Raw genomic sequence first — 16,872 nt, 5'->3', positions numbered from 1 at the left:
CACATTCTGTTTTTTTCAGCTCTTAGCTTAGAGTTGCTGCAGCACTGGGGACTAACTCTCTAAGAAATACCTGTACAAATTCATTTTCCAAGAGCACCCACTTAGTTATATTTTTATGATGGGTGTTTATGACTCTTTTTAGGTGTGATTTTTTGCATGTTGATGCTGAAATTGTTGCACCAGTTAGACATTTAACTCAAATTTTACCATACTAAAAATTACTTTTAGTCTCTGCTTTACTTTTTTTTAACAAAAATGCCTTGTCCATGTCAACGACACATGTAAAATAAGTTTTTCAGGCTTGTCCCTTAGTCCTCTTCATTTACCTCCCTTATTTTATAAGCCATAATCAGAACTTGCTGCTTCTGGTTGTGTGTGGGGGGACTTTTCTGGACTTTGCTGTGTTGGGACTCTCTGTTATTTCCCATCCACCAAACTTAACAGTTGTGAAGATTATAACTGTATTATCTGAGAAGAGGCTGTTGTATGTCTAAAAACCATTCATTTAAAAATCAACAGACAAAATATAATACCCCTGAATAATTCTTCTATTCAGTGTAGTCCCATTGCGATGTTTTACTGAGGTAAGGCTGAGGCTTCTCTCCCCAGATGAGACCCTGTTTCCCTGGCAGTTATGCAGTGTCATGCTGCCATGGCAACTTTGGATGCTGATTCTTCTCTCCAGAGCAGTGTTGTCTAAGGCACAGCTTCCTGACTCCAGAGTCTCAGTCCTGCTTTCTTTTATGCAGCAAAACTGGCAGTGGATTCAAACACTCAGCATCACGTTTTCATTGGTAGTTGCAGCAAGTACTGTCCTTCCTTGTTGCCTTGTTCTAACTGGTCTGTTTGTTGAAATGTATAAATGTGTAATATAAAAGTGATGAAAAAAGTAGTAAACTATGAGAATTCAATAAAATTATATTGATTTGGATTCCTGTAGGATGATGAGCTAGAGTGAAGATACAAGTAACTAACTCCAGTATGTTGCCCACTTGGGATGGATTCCTGCCTTCCCTCACTCCAGTGACTCTTACTCCTGCACAAGCCTGTTCCTTAGCCCTCCAGAAAACTTGGGGGGAAAATGAGTGGTCTTATATTTATTCTGCAAGGTTAGTGAGTGGAACTGGCTTATGGAATTGTCTGATGATTGGAAGGGCTAGGGTGAAGGTTGAAATACATGGCTAAAACCAGGATTTACACAGCCAGGACAGGAGAGGTAGAAAGACAAAAAAGGGAGATGGAATTGGAAAGAAGGGAAAAAATCTTTGCCTGTTTAGTAGTGGGAATATATTTGACCAGTTCAGCTGACTGGAACTGTGGTACTTGTATTTAACCTTAATTATTTCTGCTTGCACTCTCATCCTTTAGTTAGGCTCTTCTAATGATAAGGCCTTCATAGCAGGGAATGTGCATAGTCACGTGGGTGAACTCTGAGATCCTGTGGGAGCACTGATGCAGTAACCCTGGTAGGTCCAGCTCAAATCTTGGTAGCTGTTGGGTTGTTTCCTCCATTTAATGATTGTGTCTCTTTTTAGTGTGCATCATAGGAGTGATATCCTCTCTTGTTTAAAGAAAATAAACACTTAGTTTTTCTAGGTAACCTGCACTTTGCAAAATGGGCAGATCCAACAGGTAGAGAGCTTCCTGACTCGTAAAGCAGAAGCTGGGTGAAAAGCACAAGGGGATTGGAGCAATGGATGTTCCAAATATTTTGAGCATGCACAGAACCAAGGCACAAGTACAGGAAGAAGCAGAGAGACACAGGCATTCCGTGTTTTTGAGGTTGCAATCTTCAAACTACTCCACCTTAGATTTAGGCTAATCAGATTTTTTAAGTCTAGTTCTTTGACATACTTTTGAAAATTAAACATTAATGACCTGCCACAACAGCTGGTGTCATAGTACAGACTGGTACTGGGCTCTGTGCCTTTGGGCTTAAGCCTTCTAATAAATCACAGACGTATTTGCTTGCTTGTTGCTGCACACAGTGGATGAGGTGAAATATAAGTAGAGGCACTCCATACAGGGAATGACTTAAACTGTGCCTTTAGACATACCAAGTTCACTTAGTTCTTTGTGTAGTTTCATTTTGGAAAAGACCTGTCCTTCCTGGTGCAGAGTTAGCAGGGAATGAACTGTGGCAGCTGAGGCAACATTTGGCTTGAAGAGTAATAGCTGCCAACAGCTGAGTGCCTTGGGGTAACACAGCCTTGTCAGTTCTGCCTTGGCATGGGGACAGCCTTCAGCTAAAAGTTACTTCCCTCAGCAAATAGGTGTTACTGCAGAATAAAATTAAAACAAACAAATTAACAAAAAACCTTCTTTGTGTAGGACATCATAGTTACAAAGAAGAGATTTATTTTTATGGAAGAATTATTCAAGGATCATGAAACAGAAAACAAGCCAGCTTGAGGATGTTGGAAAGCATTGCACCAAAAACATCAATATAAATGTAGCAATTTGTGGAAAACATGAAATTAGATAAAGTGCTCAATTTTCAGTCATATCAGTAGGATAATTAGCAGCAATTAGGAAACAGCAGAATTTAGGGTATTAAAATCGAAGAGGAAATAAATACACTTTGTAATTTTTTTTGAAGTACAAACTATTTGGAAAGTCCTCAGTGTCCTCCATAGCATGGAGCTGTGCACGTATTAAGAAAGAAAAGAAGGGCTTGTGTGCTGTCACTGAAATTTAACACTGACAATGAGGAAAGTCAGCCAGAAGTATCTGCAGCACAGATAGGCACTGCTTGCATGCATGGTTTATACAGTGGTCCTCTCCTTTTAGTAACCTATCCAGTGTTATCATTTATGTGTCAAGATCCCATGGAACTGGTATACAACTCTTCATCACCACTGACAAAAAGTGCCAGCACTACTTTAACAGGATCAGGCAGTAATTCCCATGACTCTCAAAACAACTAAAATCCACGGGAATGCAAGCTGGGCTGGTCCTGGGAACCTCATTTTTAGTCACCTTCAGGTTAAATTCAGTCAGTCAGTGTGTCTGAAATTATATATACTTTACTTGCGTATTTTATAGACTGATAGGATTCAATCTACAAACTTTAGGGGAAAAGTTTTTAAATCTTACTCTATATAAATATTTATAAAAGTTGCTTTATTAATAGAAAATTAGACTCTTTATTTTCCTTGAATTTATAGTGAGAGTGCCCTGCATAGACATTGTGTCTCTAACATAGAGTTGTAGACACTTAGTAGAGCATTGCTACACATTAGCAAAGCTAATCCAATTTACATCATCTGGGAATATGGTCCATAGGACCTAAGTTACACTAGAAGATAATAATAATTTCTTTCTCAAGCATTGTTTAGAGAATGCAGCCATTAAAACATGGGAAGTAATTAACATCTCAATATTACATATTGAAATTTAAAATATTGCAAAAATAGCATGTTAAGCATATATTTTAAAACTTAATAGGATTGGCATTTGTTTTATGGCAGTTAAGCAAATCAGATTTTGCATAATATGGACAAATCTGCAGTTTTCACCAAGTTTGTGTACTTATGTCACACCTGCCATCAGCACCAAGGTATTTTTGTATCACTTCTCCATTCTGTCACATCTAGATTTCAAGCCACATGGCACAGTTCTCATATATCTGAAAAGGTATTTTAAACCTACTGAAGCTAACAGGAATTCAGCCAGTTTATGAAAGGCATGACTAGGCTTCAAACATATCCTAGGACTCAGACTATTGCACTCTTCATCTCAAAAGCAAGACGGACACAAACTCAAACTGAATGAAGAAACTGTCCCTCCTCATGTTCTTATTCTTTTACTTGGCACTGAGCGTTTTTTCGAATAAATCCCATTTTCTTGTCGGCAGGCAGCTCCATTCATGTGGCCGATGCTTTCACTTGCACCTTCTGGTTGAGAGCCCTCTTCAGTTGTCTGAAACAGAAAGGAGATGTCAGTGGAGGCACATGCATGTCTTCCACCAGGCAGCCACTGGGCCTGTCTCCCATTAGGTAGCTCTGCCTGGCTCTCTATTATTGCCACAATTCTTAGTTCTGAAAGAAATGGAACTGATTGTGTACAAATGTCTGTAACAGTAGGCTTGCACTGAAAACCTAATAAAATCTAGATATATAGCAAATAACTCATCAGGCTAATTTTTACACCCCATGGCAGCTGAGCTATTGCATTCCCACCCCCACAAGTGGAAAACCCACCAAGGGACAGTTCAGCAAGCTTTCCTGTAGAGAGGATGACATGTTTTTAAGGGTGTGAAAAATCATATACGATTTATCCAGAGCTGAGGCTGCAACCTAAGGGGTCCTAATTTGGATGTTTGTCAGCCATTCATACTGAAAGAGTTATGGTGGAAACAAAATTCTTGGAACTATCTGAAAACCTGGACACCTTCCAGGCTGCAGGCTTGCTTAGAAAGTCAAATATCTTTCAGTAGCATGTAATACCAAGAACCAAGAGTTGCTGACTGCTGTGCTCATGACTTTGTGTAGCCCAAAGTCTGGTTGGTCTTGTTTGCACACAAGCAGATAAGGCAGGTGGCTTGTCTATAACATGTTGTTGGTCTGGATTACTCAGCTCTTTTTAGATTTACCCCAGTGAGACAGGGTTTCTAGTAGTGAGTAACTCTCTAAGCTCAGTTTCAAGGCACAGAGCCACTCACGCTACCAAAAATGAAGGCATGCTCTACCAAAGTAATTTATACTTGCTGTGCCAAACACCTATCTGAAAAAAGAATTTTAAAAATTAAAACATACTTTTCTTTTACACTGCACATTTGTAGATGCATTATTTTCTGTCTTCATTCCAGTGGCCTCTTCCAGTTCTGAAAAAAAAGAGTAATAAAATAACTAAATTAAAAAGAAGCATGGGGGAAGTAAGCATACCATTAATTTAGTAGCTGCCTGAAGTAAAAAAAAAAAAAAAAAAACAAAAAACCAGCTATTTCTCTGGGCATTTATCACACAGAAGAATAACTGAAGAGAGATGAATACTTCCTAAAACATTTTTTGAGGCAATGTGATTAATCTATCAGGACTGTCTGTCTTGGGGGTATTTAGAGAAAAGAATAAAATTAGCAATGTGACTGTAGCACAGGTATCAGAGAAACCTTTTGGAGTGGAATTCTGCCTTTGCCCAGCAGGTTAATGGAATACTAACTTCAGCTGTTATTCTTGGAAGATGGGAGCATTTAATGTGTAACAGGCTCCAAGAGCCTTTATGATAACAGTATAACTGATGTTATTTTCTCCTGGATTGGTCCTCAGGTAAAAAAAAATGGAGCCCAAAAAGTTTCAGGCTAAATTTGAGTGAGACAATCACATTCCAGTACTCTAGCTGAAAAACAAATAAAAAGAAAAAAATTAAAGGTAGAGCACATTATGGGAAATTACACCAATGTATCTGCAGTGTCTTTCAGGCCTGTGCTGAATTGATATATTCACTCCTTAACAAACAGCACATGTGACCAGAAATGAGTAATAACATTAAGTCTGTAAGAGAATGGCTCAAGATCAGAATTTTGTCTAAAAGTTTGGATGAGGTACATATGGGGCTTTGTATTTATTGATAATAATTGTCATTAAGAACATCAGTTTGATGAATGGTAAAAAATGCAGTTGATTATTTTCCCTTGCATCTAATGGCCTAGGCTATGATGGTGTTTTATTGGGAAATGAACAAAGAAGAGCATTCCTTTGAGTCCTAGAGCACACATACCTGTAAGAAGTGCATCAAGTGTCTCCACTGTGTGTTTTGCATCTTCCTTTGTGAAACACATTGGTGGTTTAAATTTTAAAATATTTCTGTAGGGTCCATCTGCACTAAGAAGGATTTGATGCTCTTTGAGTCTGTGGGAAAAAGTAAACATCTGTATTAGACATAGGTATAAAACTATGTTGTGTCCTGTCACTTCCTTCAAGCTGAGACAGATTTTGAAAGTTTTCTTTTTTTAGGACTATGTCACCAAAAATTACACAAACTGAAAACAAAATTAATGACTAACTGCTGGAAAATATTAGGAGGGTTTGATCACTGCACAAGTCTTTAAGAACTCCTTACTTGTAAATAAGATGAAGGGCTTCAGCTGTGGCTGGTGTTCGCTTCTCCTTATCTTTCACCAGATCCACTCCAACAAACAGTCCAACACCCCTGGAGTAGAAAAGAGAAGTACAGACAAGTGAAATCTAAACCTTCTTTTGCAAATGCAATACCTGTTTCTAACAACTGTAATTCTCTTCCTGGAGCGCAAATGTGGGAACGAGAATGAGAGAGGAGACTTTGTCTTTGGTCGCCTTTTGGCAACTTCACACAGTCAAATGGGATAAGAGGTATTTCTGGATAAATAAACTTACCTGGCTCATTAAAGCTACATGGCCAGATAAGAATGACAGGATAATTTCTTTCATGCTTATCCTGAAAATCTCAAGCCAGGGAGAAAAATAATGAAAAAAAAAAAGTACAAAACCCTGTGACCCAACCCCTGCCCCCCAAAAAAGCTGAATGCAATGGCACCAATGGTATATTACCAATGGTAATAATATAAGATGAGGAAAATCCATAGTAACATCTCACAAGGAAATCCCAGAGATTTTAACAAGGTCTGCATGATTACAATGGTGTGCTGACATCTTGGTTATTGCACATGGATGGCTCTTTCTCCTACTCTCCCAGAACATTTTTAGTGGCTATGCTTGTATCTAATTAAGCAGACAGATGGACAACTTAAAAAAAATATATATGCCCTTACAATACCAGTTTTGGGCAGTCCATTTCAAAAGAGAGGTGTAGCAAAATCGTGGCATGTTTCTGTGTTCCACTCACACCAAGTTTGTCACTTTTTCTAGCACAGTTACTTTCTTCTCTGACATTGCTGTGATGCACCCACCTGATATCTCCCACTAAGGGATGTTTCTCCTTTTGCTCAGCTAGCAGCTCCAGGAGATAATTTCCTACACGTGTGGCATTCCCTTGGAGGTCTTCTTTCTCTATTACATCAAGCACAGCCAAGCCAATGGCACAAGACACTGGATTGCCTCCAAACTGATAGCAAAGACAAAACAAAACATGGCATCAAAATCAAAACCTATCAAAACAAAACATTCATCAGTGGCTATCCATGTTGTTTTCACTTTCCCTCTCCTGCTTGGCATGTCATGAGGGAAGTTTGAAAAAGTGGAGATTTTGTGCATTTAGGCTGTGGAATTCCATACCCTACATTTGGACAAGGGAAGGGCTCCCTCTTCCTCTGCTCTGGGTTAAAGTAATCTGAAGATCTCAGGACTAAAGAATTCAGCTGATTGCATGTGCAGGCAAAATGCTCCTGGGAAGAGCAGTGGGTGATAGATTTGATATATTTTGATCCAGAGTGTATAAACTCCATTTAAAACAGGCATATTCATGGTAGCTGGGAAGAAGGCTGAGTCACAGGAGCAGAAAGCAGGCTCAGTAAACAAGAAGACTGAACCTCTGTGGCATGCACGCAGATGAATTATTTTCTGGTAAAGGGTCACTGTTTTGTTAGGTGTCAGTTGCAGAGCAAGGTCTGCCAGGTAATGAGCTCCACCAACACAGAACCTATCCTAGAAAATGGAATTTTACATAATCAATATTTAAGAGTGGGGAGAGGAAAAGAGACATGGATGTGAGCTGAGGTGCATGACTGCCAGAGAGCTTGGTCATGCTGCTGATCTTGCTGCTGGTCATGCTGATAGTGGTGGTCTATATGATGATATTACACTTGATACAGAGTGTATTTCAAAGCCTCTCCACTTGCTTTTAGATACTGGACTGTGGTTAACTCAAGCTGTTAGTAATGTGATGCAGTGATTGCTGCAGATGTTATCTAGATCACCTGGAGAACTTCTAACTGTTAAATGCAGACCAAAAGAAAAATAAAAAAGGCAAAGATTCACCTATGAACTTACTGTATTGAAATACTCCAGTCCAGAAGCACCAAAAGCTTCAGCAATTTCCCTTGTTGTGACCACACAAGACATAGGGTGTCCATTGCCAATGGGCTTTCCCATGGTGACAATGTCAGGCACAAAGTCTTCACCTTGCAGCTGGAATGCCCAAAAATGCTTCCCAACTCTGCCAAAGCCAACCTGGACCTCATCAGCTATGAACACTCCACCTGCTGCACGCACATACCTGAAAAGAATCACAATACCTTGAAAGTCTAGTGCTGCAGAATACGGGTAGGCAATCAAGGACAAGGCAGTCTGCATCACAGAAATTCTGCAGTGTGAGACCAAGTTAGGAAAAAAAAAAGAAAGAATACAGTTACAGCTATTTTATAGCCATGAAATTTTTAGTATGCTACGTGTTAAGAAAATAAATTGACATTTTAATGTCAGATAGGAGTACTGTAATGGTACCATAGGATTGTAGCTGGTTTAACTTCATATTCCATCAAATTTATGGCTGAAGATTAAAGATAGGAAAAGAATTACAATTATCTAGCTAAAAATTAGCTGATATTCCATTACAATATTGAACTGAAATCATACTCTTCAATAAGCAGAAATGAACCACAGATAGCCAAGAACATAAAAGGTTAATAGCTGAATTGATTAGGTAAGTCTATAGTCTATAAGTCTATAGCAAAAAGCTATTTCTTTGTTTAATTTTCCCGTTATGCCCCTGTGAAGTGCTGTACGTACTCTGCCACTTTCTGGAAATAGCCCACGGGTGGAATTACTTGGCCTCCACAGCTCTGCATGGATTCAGCTATGAAGGCAGCAATCTACAAGAGACAAACTCATGTAAGAGCTGTGTTCATCTACTTGGCCTTGGCAGAGACATCTAACAGTCTAGAAATAAATGTTTAAATGTGGGCCTTAATTTAATCACGCAGTGGGCTGGACAACTGAGAGCTCTTGAAAACAGATATGGCTAAAGGATTTATTAATTTTGTAATCAGAGTGCCCAAATTTGCAGTAGCCAGGGCCACCTTTGCAGCCTGATGGGAATGCAAGAGCGTCCATTAAGCCCTTGTATTGAACTGGATGGTGCTTTCTGGTGTCACTGGGTGTTGAATTAGGCTCTTCTAGGAGCTACATAAATTTATTTAAAGGTGCCAGATTACAGGAGGCACACAACAGTGTGTACCATCTTCCCTAAGAGATTAATAAAGCTTGCAGGTATATGTGGGTTTTTGTTTAATCCTGAATACCAGGTAGAGGTGGGTGGAAGCTGACCTGTAAGATGACCTGTGGCTAGCCTTTGGGCACCCCTGCCTAATGCATGTAACTACACAAATAACATGTCAGCACGAGGCACTTGACAAAAGAAGAGGAAAAATTCTACAGATGAAATAATTCCAGTTGCTAGGAATGAAAAAGAAAGTTATTTCAAATCAGGAAGGATGAGAACAGCAGATCAGACATACTGGAACATCAAAATTCCTTTTTGTCAACAGCAGAAGTCTATGCAGCAGAGATACAGTATTACCCCAAGGTCTCGGCATAAGTCTGCTAGTTAAGGGATTGCATCCCCACACCACTTGTGAACCCCTCCCTGAGCATCAAGAGGTCTCTGTGCTGGTGCAGTCTTCCTGGAAACAAGGCCGAGCAGTAAAGGACCGCACACTACATGTGAGTATACGGCCAAAGAGTACGAAGCTTCCCACAGCATGTGAGGCTTAGCCTTTAGCACAACTTGTCCTGCCACAGGTCTATGTCACCAAAACCTAAGAAATGTGCAAAAGAAAGGAAACAAAGGAAGAAAAAACAAAACTATCCGTTAGTAGAGAATAAAAAAAAAGTTGATGAAGAAACTAAAAGAGAGGTGATGTAAGTCCATTGGACTAGAAGGGAACATGTTCCAGTCTCCACTGAAGTCTTCTGGGACTTCAGTGGATTTTGGATCAAGCCCTACAAGTCTGAACACGCTAATGCCATCATACAAAAGATTAACACACATTTTAGGCACACCTGTTCAGAAACTGTTTTTATCAAGGTCATAGTGTGTATGAATGGAAGTTTCACCTTTTTATATGACTTTTCAAAGTTATCTTAACCAAACAGGCTCAGAAATGTACTACTGAGATTTTATCTAATAGATTTTCTCTATGTCCTGGATTTTTTTTATATTCTTTGCTAGAATTTGTGATGTAGTTTCTCAGCTGACCTCAAACCTTTCCCTACAATATTAAAAATCTACTGATTCAGTGCATCAAATACGAAATTTAACAGCTTTGAATTGTATTTGCTTATATACAGCTGTATTATTGATCCTTTCATTGATGCCTAGAAAAATTATCATGAGAGCATCAGATAGAAAAATGGCCCATTTTGAACAGAACCCATCATAGAAAAATGAAGGGAGAGGGAGGCACGTGAAATTGGTAAAGAAACAAGTCCTCATCTGCCTGTTACACACCCCCATACCATAATAAATAGATGAAACCTCAGCATTTCTAGAGCACAAAACACACACCTTGCGTCCATTCTTCTGTGTTTCTTCAATAATCTTTTTCACCTCTTCAGCATAAGCACTTGCTGGATCTGGGTGGTCTTCCCTGTATTTCCCTCTGTAGATATCTGGAGAAGGAGCCTGAAAAGGCCAGTTCATTTATTTGTTTTTATGAAGGCAATACATCTGTGAAACTTTTACTTTATTTTCCATTGTTCCACTTTATTGGTTTTTCACACAAATAGGTAATAAGAGTTAGTACAGCCTGAATATTTACTTTGAATTTCAAAAATGCTTAATGGAGCTTAAACTCAATCTGGGCCTGTCATGAGTTCAATATTACTGAACGCAGCTGTTGTAAGAACCATCATCTACCTCATCCACCTTTCAAGACTGTCCTTCCTCTCCCTCAAGACACAATAATGAGTACCCATCCACCACCTTTTTTCATATTCTCACAGAAGATCCTTTTCTGCAACTGGATAGTAGGGTTTTCCAGTCTGTGACTTCCCTTCTGGCATTTTAGTCATGGTACAAATCTTTGTGATATTCAAGCCTCTACAAATGGTGTTAGGAAAGGCTCAGTAACTAAGAGAAAGGAGGTGGTACAAAAAGGTGGATACTACTTTGGCAGTGTGGTTAACACAAGAAGGTCTAGACAGGAAAGGCATGCTTAGGTGTCTATTTCTGGACTGAGAAAAATTTTTGTCTTTTTAAGATACAAAAGTATTATGTGAAAAATAACACTCCCTTAGACACTCATGAGTCCTATACCCAAATCTGTATAAACTTGTGCAATCTGCCTTTCCAGTTTTTGGAACTAGACTCAAAAGTCCTGCATATCTTTAACCAAACCAATGCAATGAATATTGGCTGATTTCATCAAACTGCATAACTATACAATGCAGTGACTAAGAAGACCTGTTGCACAATGAAGGAAATCAGCCCCACAGCTGAGCACCTTCTTAGAAATCCAAAAGCAAACAATTTTGCTGTATTTATTCCACTGAAATCAGCCAAGCATATGTACACTAGCATCAGCAAAACAGAATGAAAGTATATTTACACCAGAAGTGGGTAATACAATATGCTGCATAACAGGCATAAAAATGACAAAAAAAACCAACCCAAAAAACCAAAACAAAACCACAAAAAAACCACCAAAAAAGCATACTTACCACATGCACATACTCCTTCTTGCTGTCCTTTCCCAGCTGATTGAATTTATAGGGGCTGATGTCAATCAGAGACGTAACATGGCCATGGTAAGCACTGTGTGAGTGTTAAACAGCCAAGTCACTTTTCACCAAATGTATAGAAGAGCCAAATTTACATAATCCAGAATAGCAACCATATTTGCAACACAGCAGCACCATTTGTGAAGGGATCTTGATTTAATTTCCTTAGTCTTTCCCTCAAAGAAAATATGAAATTGCTGTTGACTTTAATTCACTAGCAAGACTGGAAACAGGATAAAATCAAGGGTCAACATGGAGACAGACCAAGATGATGTCTGGATTGCACTAATTTCAAGGTGGGTGACCTAGCAGCCTTACCTAGAACTAAAAGGTGGGTCCAGCTCCTCCATTTCCAACCCATCAGCCCCACTCTGGCCAGCCCAAGCTTTGCAAACTACACCCCAATACCATTGTGAAAACTCTCAGGAGTGTGCATTGCATGGAGAAGTGCAAACCTTATGCAGCAGCAGCCCATCACTACCAGCCCTGAAGGCACTGCAGGCATGAGGGTTTGACAAAAGTCATGGTCAGGAAAAAGACATTGTTTGAATATGTGTTTTATACTGCAGAGTATGCTAAAGCTGGGTACTATTGCGGCCAACTGATTTGGAAATTATGAACCAGAACCTTTTGAGCCTAAAGCATGTAGCATCTTTATTCAGGGAATAGTAAACACTTTTGTTCAGCCATAAACTTGAAGCGAGCAAACCTCAAACCAAACCAAAGATGTGTCATGATTTCTTAGTAGAACGTACTTAGGTTAGTGTGTTGCTAACAGGGATCTGACTATAGCTGAGTCAAACAAGCTTTGTGCTGCTCCGATAGAGACATGTGCCCTTGCATTTGCTCTAATCACAACCTGAGAAGAAAATCCAGCACTACAGCAACATCACCAAACCTACAGCTGCATCTAGGATAGGAAAACCCTGAAATGTGGTTGGCCACCTACCCTGTGGCTGGCAGCCCTCTCAACACCTGATTTTGCAGCCTCTTGGTTTTGTGTGCATACTTGTGTTCACTGAAGGAGAGCTGAGCATCATTGCAGCACTGATGTAGAACTACAGGATCATTCTTCTTGACCACTGAATATTTATTTGTGCAAAATTAAACATGTCCAGCAATGCATGATGAAGATAAAGCCCTTTTCCAGAGCAGCCCAGTAGCCAGACCATTCACTGCTTTTGAAACCAACATTTAAGTTTGTGGCATGAACTGCTTTAGGAGTCTGTGGGAAATGCCCTCTAAAAGGTGACTGACCTTCTGGGGTGACCGACAAGCTTATTTTTCAGAGATCTTCAAAACTTGTGTTTATCCAAATGTGAAAAAGGGATTTCCTGATCTGCTCTAATACAAAGCAACAAAGCTTTTCTTTCAGCAGGCAGTGGAGTACAAACAGCAGGGGGTTGTTGCAAAGCTACTTCTAAAGTAATGGCAGGAGCTGCTGACTGCATTCACATAAGCTACTTGGTGTACTTACTTTTCCAGGGTGATCACATCTTGGTGCCCACGGTACTGCCGAGCCAGACGTAAAGCAAGGTCATTTGCTTCAGACCTGCATGGTAACAGATACAGCAGCAAACTAGTGAAGGAGCACTTCCAATTAAAAGGGTATTCTGACAGAAAACAAGGCATGGAACTCATGGATGCAACAAATCAACACAGCAGATTACAATGCTAAGGTTGAGACTATAAGCGCCATGTAAGGGGGCAAAGATAAAACAGCCCTTTGTATAAACAGCAAACAAAGAGATGCTTTCTTTCCCTCCCCCAGTTTGCCTGCAGATATTTACCTCCCCTTGGTACACAGGAGGCCAATTTGCAGCTGAGAACACAGTGCAGCCACTAACCCTCAAAAAGCAATGCCCCATCTCCCACACTACACAACTCCTTTCTCCTCAGTGCTTGCACAATCCCAAATCCGTACTCTGGAAGAAGACCCAAGCTCCCACCCTGATCTGTCACAGTCCCTCTGCTCACAGGTTGTCTGTTTGGACATGTAAGTGATTATAGACTACCAAACTGCCTAAAGAAAACTAACTTGTTTCCAAGGTTATATATAAATTTACAGACGACATTCATCAGTCTGTACATAACATTCACCAATTTGCAGAATTAATTTCCTCTTCTTGCTTTTTCCCCCCTCACTTTTTCCTTGCATATCATTCAGCAGGCCAGTTTCATGTTTTGGCTTTCTTGCTTTGAGCCATCACTTTAAATATGATGGCTGCAAATAGGAAGAAAGTTTTGATCATTGCTGGATATATTTCTGTTGCATGTTACTAAGTCCTGCTTAATAAGATTTAGACTAAGCTGTCCTGAGTGTCTGTCACAAACAGGAGCAAAATAGTAATAACGGATAGTCATATAAAAAACCACAAATCAGACCTACCCAGAGTTAACAAAATAGCAAACAGAGAGTTTCTCAGGCAGGGTGGCTGTGAGTCTCTGTGCATACTGAACAAGGTTGTCATGCAGGAAGCGGGAGTTTGTATTGAGCAGTTCCATCTGTTTTGTTGCAGCCTTTATCACATATGGATGGCTGTGGCCCACTAAAGAAGAAAATTATTAGTTATTACTAGCAAGCAGTGAATTACTGAACCACACAAGGATGTTCAGAGAAGCACTGTGAACATCACCACTTGGCAGAAATGTGTCCTGATCCTTAGTGGAAATTAAGGAATAGAAGCAGTCTTACAAGTCAAACTGCTTACCATGTGCAACATTGTTGATGCAGTCTAAGTATTTTTCCCCTTTCTCATCAAACATATATTGGCCCTGGGCACGGACTATCTTCAGAGGGTCCTTGGCATAGAAAACTTTGCAGGAAGGCCTAAAACATAATAAACATAACATCATTTTAATTTTTTCACTTTTTCTCCCTCCCTTGAGTGTTGAGGAGGTTGATTTTTTTTTGCAGCTCTGGAGACTGTTGCCTCCTTCTGGAAAAAAAGCTTGTGAGTCATTCAGGTGTTGGTCAAGCAGGGGATCTTGCTCACAGTTGAAAACCCATGCACTTCCCCAGGCACAGTGAGAACAGAAGCTGGTCTTTAATAAGGGTGTTTTCAAAGCTTGACTCTGCCTGCAATTGATTTCACAGGAGAACAGCGTCTGCACGTTGCTCCAGGTCCTTATATGTCCTGCTGTGTTCCTAGGCTGTAGGTCTGCTTGTTTACATGCCTTACAGACATCTATGGCCAAATAACTCTCTGGGACTGAAGTAAGCTCTTAAGTACTGTTTTATACTATAGCCAAAAAATCATTACGCAATGGATGACTGCAGCATATAGAGGTTACAGTCAAGAACAAAACACTAATGCCTTGCAGGCTTTATTTTCAGAGGTACTGAGCAGGTCCTAAAACCTTCACATTCTCACCCTGTCTGCTTTGGATAAAAATCTTTAAAAGAGGCATATTATAAGCACCTAAATCACTCAGACTTCCAGCAGAACTCAAGCTCCTCATAAAATTAACCAAAATACTTTTTAAACACTCTTATTTCTTGCTCCTCCCCACCCCTTGGAGAATGTGCCAGCTATGTAATTACATTGAATGATATTACTGAGCAGAAGGAAAGTCTTCTGAACATTTAGCAGTGTTTATATGAGCTTGGATAAACACAGTTGTTTCCAGGTAAGTCTGAGAGTTATTGTTGGGTATATGGAGGTTATGAACTTGTAAATGTCTTGGATAGTGAAGTAGTTTGCTTTCTTTCTCACAGCTTCCAGCGCTCTTGCATGGAACTTCTCTGACATCTTGAGCTATTTCTCTGTTATACTTTGAAAGCAATGCCCATCATTACTGGCCATTTCTTGACTGCAGTTTTTTTTTTCCTCTAACCTGTCAATTCATTCTGTGAAAGTTTTTCTTTGTTTGCCCAGCACTGCTCAATCCTGCAAGTCTTGCACAGGCAGGACTCCCTTGCTATTGATCTGCCCCCTAAAAAGCAGCTGATTTTCTCACTTTATGAGGCTATGACTTTAGGGAATCTTTTGTGAGTTATGAATCTTTAGTAAGCTTTCTCTATATGCAACATATTTAAGATGCAGTCAGTAGAATAGATCTGGTTTTCCAACCTGGACTTACTTTTCACTTGGCAACATTTACTGAAGAAATTATGAAAGCTGCACATCCTGTAGGAACTAACATTGCCATACAGAGAAATCAGATACGTGCACAGCCAGGGCTACTGCTCAGGTCACAGCCTCTGGCAGCCCTCCTGCATGTCCCTCAGTTAAACTCAGCTTAAGGAATAGCAACAGGTTCATTCAGCGGACACGGCTGTTTTGCAGGTGCGTGCGCAAAAAAATCCCAGCCCTGAGCAGTCTCATTTTAGACATACACCTGGGTACCACATTCTGGCCGCCTGCTTTGATCTGTTGGAAAAGTCAATGATGCGTTTGACGGGCAGTGTTCTAAGGACGGCATCCCTCCGCCCGCCTAGGGAATTCCAGGTGGCCCCGAGACCTGGCAGTCCAGGGGGATGACAGCTCCCGTATGTGTCCTTGTCCCCCTCCCCGCAGGGTCCCGCCGCGGGGCCGGAGGGGCTGCCCGGCGCTGGCAGCCCCCGGGCAGGTCCGGACGGGCGCTGTCACCAGATACAGACCTTCCTCCTCCTCCTCTTCCTCATCCCCTCTGCCCCGCTCCCGGCCCCGCCGCCGCCCCTACCCGATGTGCTTCCTCCGAAGGGCGAGGGTCTCCGCCTTGCTATAGAGCTCCTCCATCCCGCCGGCAGACAGGCACGGCACGGCACGGCACGGCACGGCACGGCACGGCACGGCACGGCACGGCACGGCACGGCACGGCACCGGAGAACACCGTCCGCCCGAGCCGCCGGAGGGTTCCCCGCCTCTTATCCCGGCGCCGGCCCCGGCCAAACCCCTCCTCCCCGCCTCCCTCCCTCCCGCCTTCCCCGGCGGGACGGGACAGGACGGGACGTCCCGTCCCGACCGCTCCCCGTTCCCCTGGGGTTTCCTTTCGGGGGCACTCGTGTTTCCTGCCGAGCTGAGGCGGGCCAGCCGCGGGTGAGTCCTGTGCCTTGGAGTTGTGTTGGTTTTTTGTTTTTCCCTAGGGCTGCGGACCAGCACAAATTCGCCAAACAACCGACTTGGTGTGTGAGGGTGCTCCCACGCGCGATCCTGCCATTCCTGCCAGTCGTCTGTCATCCTGGTGGCCACACTGCCACTGCCACAAACATCTGGGAGGGGGGTGAGGAACACAA

At 41.4% G+C, this 16,872-nt stretch overlaps 1 protein-coding gene across 1 annotated transcript; it reads right to left on the bottom strand.

Moving 5' to 3' along the window:
• Positions 1-2,335: 2,335 nt before the first annotated feature.
• Positions 2,336-16,523, bottom strand: ETNPPL (ethanolamine-phosphate phospho-lyase). The gene is made up of 14 exons (XM_021525484.3): positions 16,460-16,523; positions 16,320-16,414; positions 14,366-14,484; positions 14,044-14,203; positions 13,132-13,206; positions 11,595-11,688; positions 10,441-10,557; positions 8,664-8,746; positions 7,926-8,151; positions 6,887-7,041; positions 6,061-6,150; positions 5,719-5,849; positions 4,758-4,825; positions 2,336-3,921 (listed from the first exon to the last, which is right to left on the bottom strand). The coding sequence occupies exons 2-14, from the start codon at positions 16,373-16,375 to the stop codon at positions 3,790-3,792; spliced, it is 1,506 nt and encodes a 501-aa protein (XP_021381159.2). The 5' UTR covers positions 16,376-16,414; positions 16,460-16,523; the 3' UTR covers positions 2,336-3,789.
• Between the last annotated feature and the right edge of the window lie 349 nt (positions 16,524-16,872).

Source organism: Lonchura striata, chromosome 4, assembly GCF_046129695.1.
Source record: "Lonchura striata isolate bLonStr1 chromosome 4, bLonStr1.mat, whole genome shotgun sequence".
NCBI classification, from domain to species: Eukaryota; Metazoa; Chordata; class Aves; order Passeriformes; family Estrildidae; genus Lonchura; species Lonchura striata.
The sequence above is the reverse complement of the archived record's forward strand: the minus strand, read 5'-3'. Positions and strand labels throughout refer to the sequence as shown.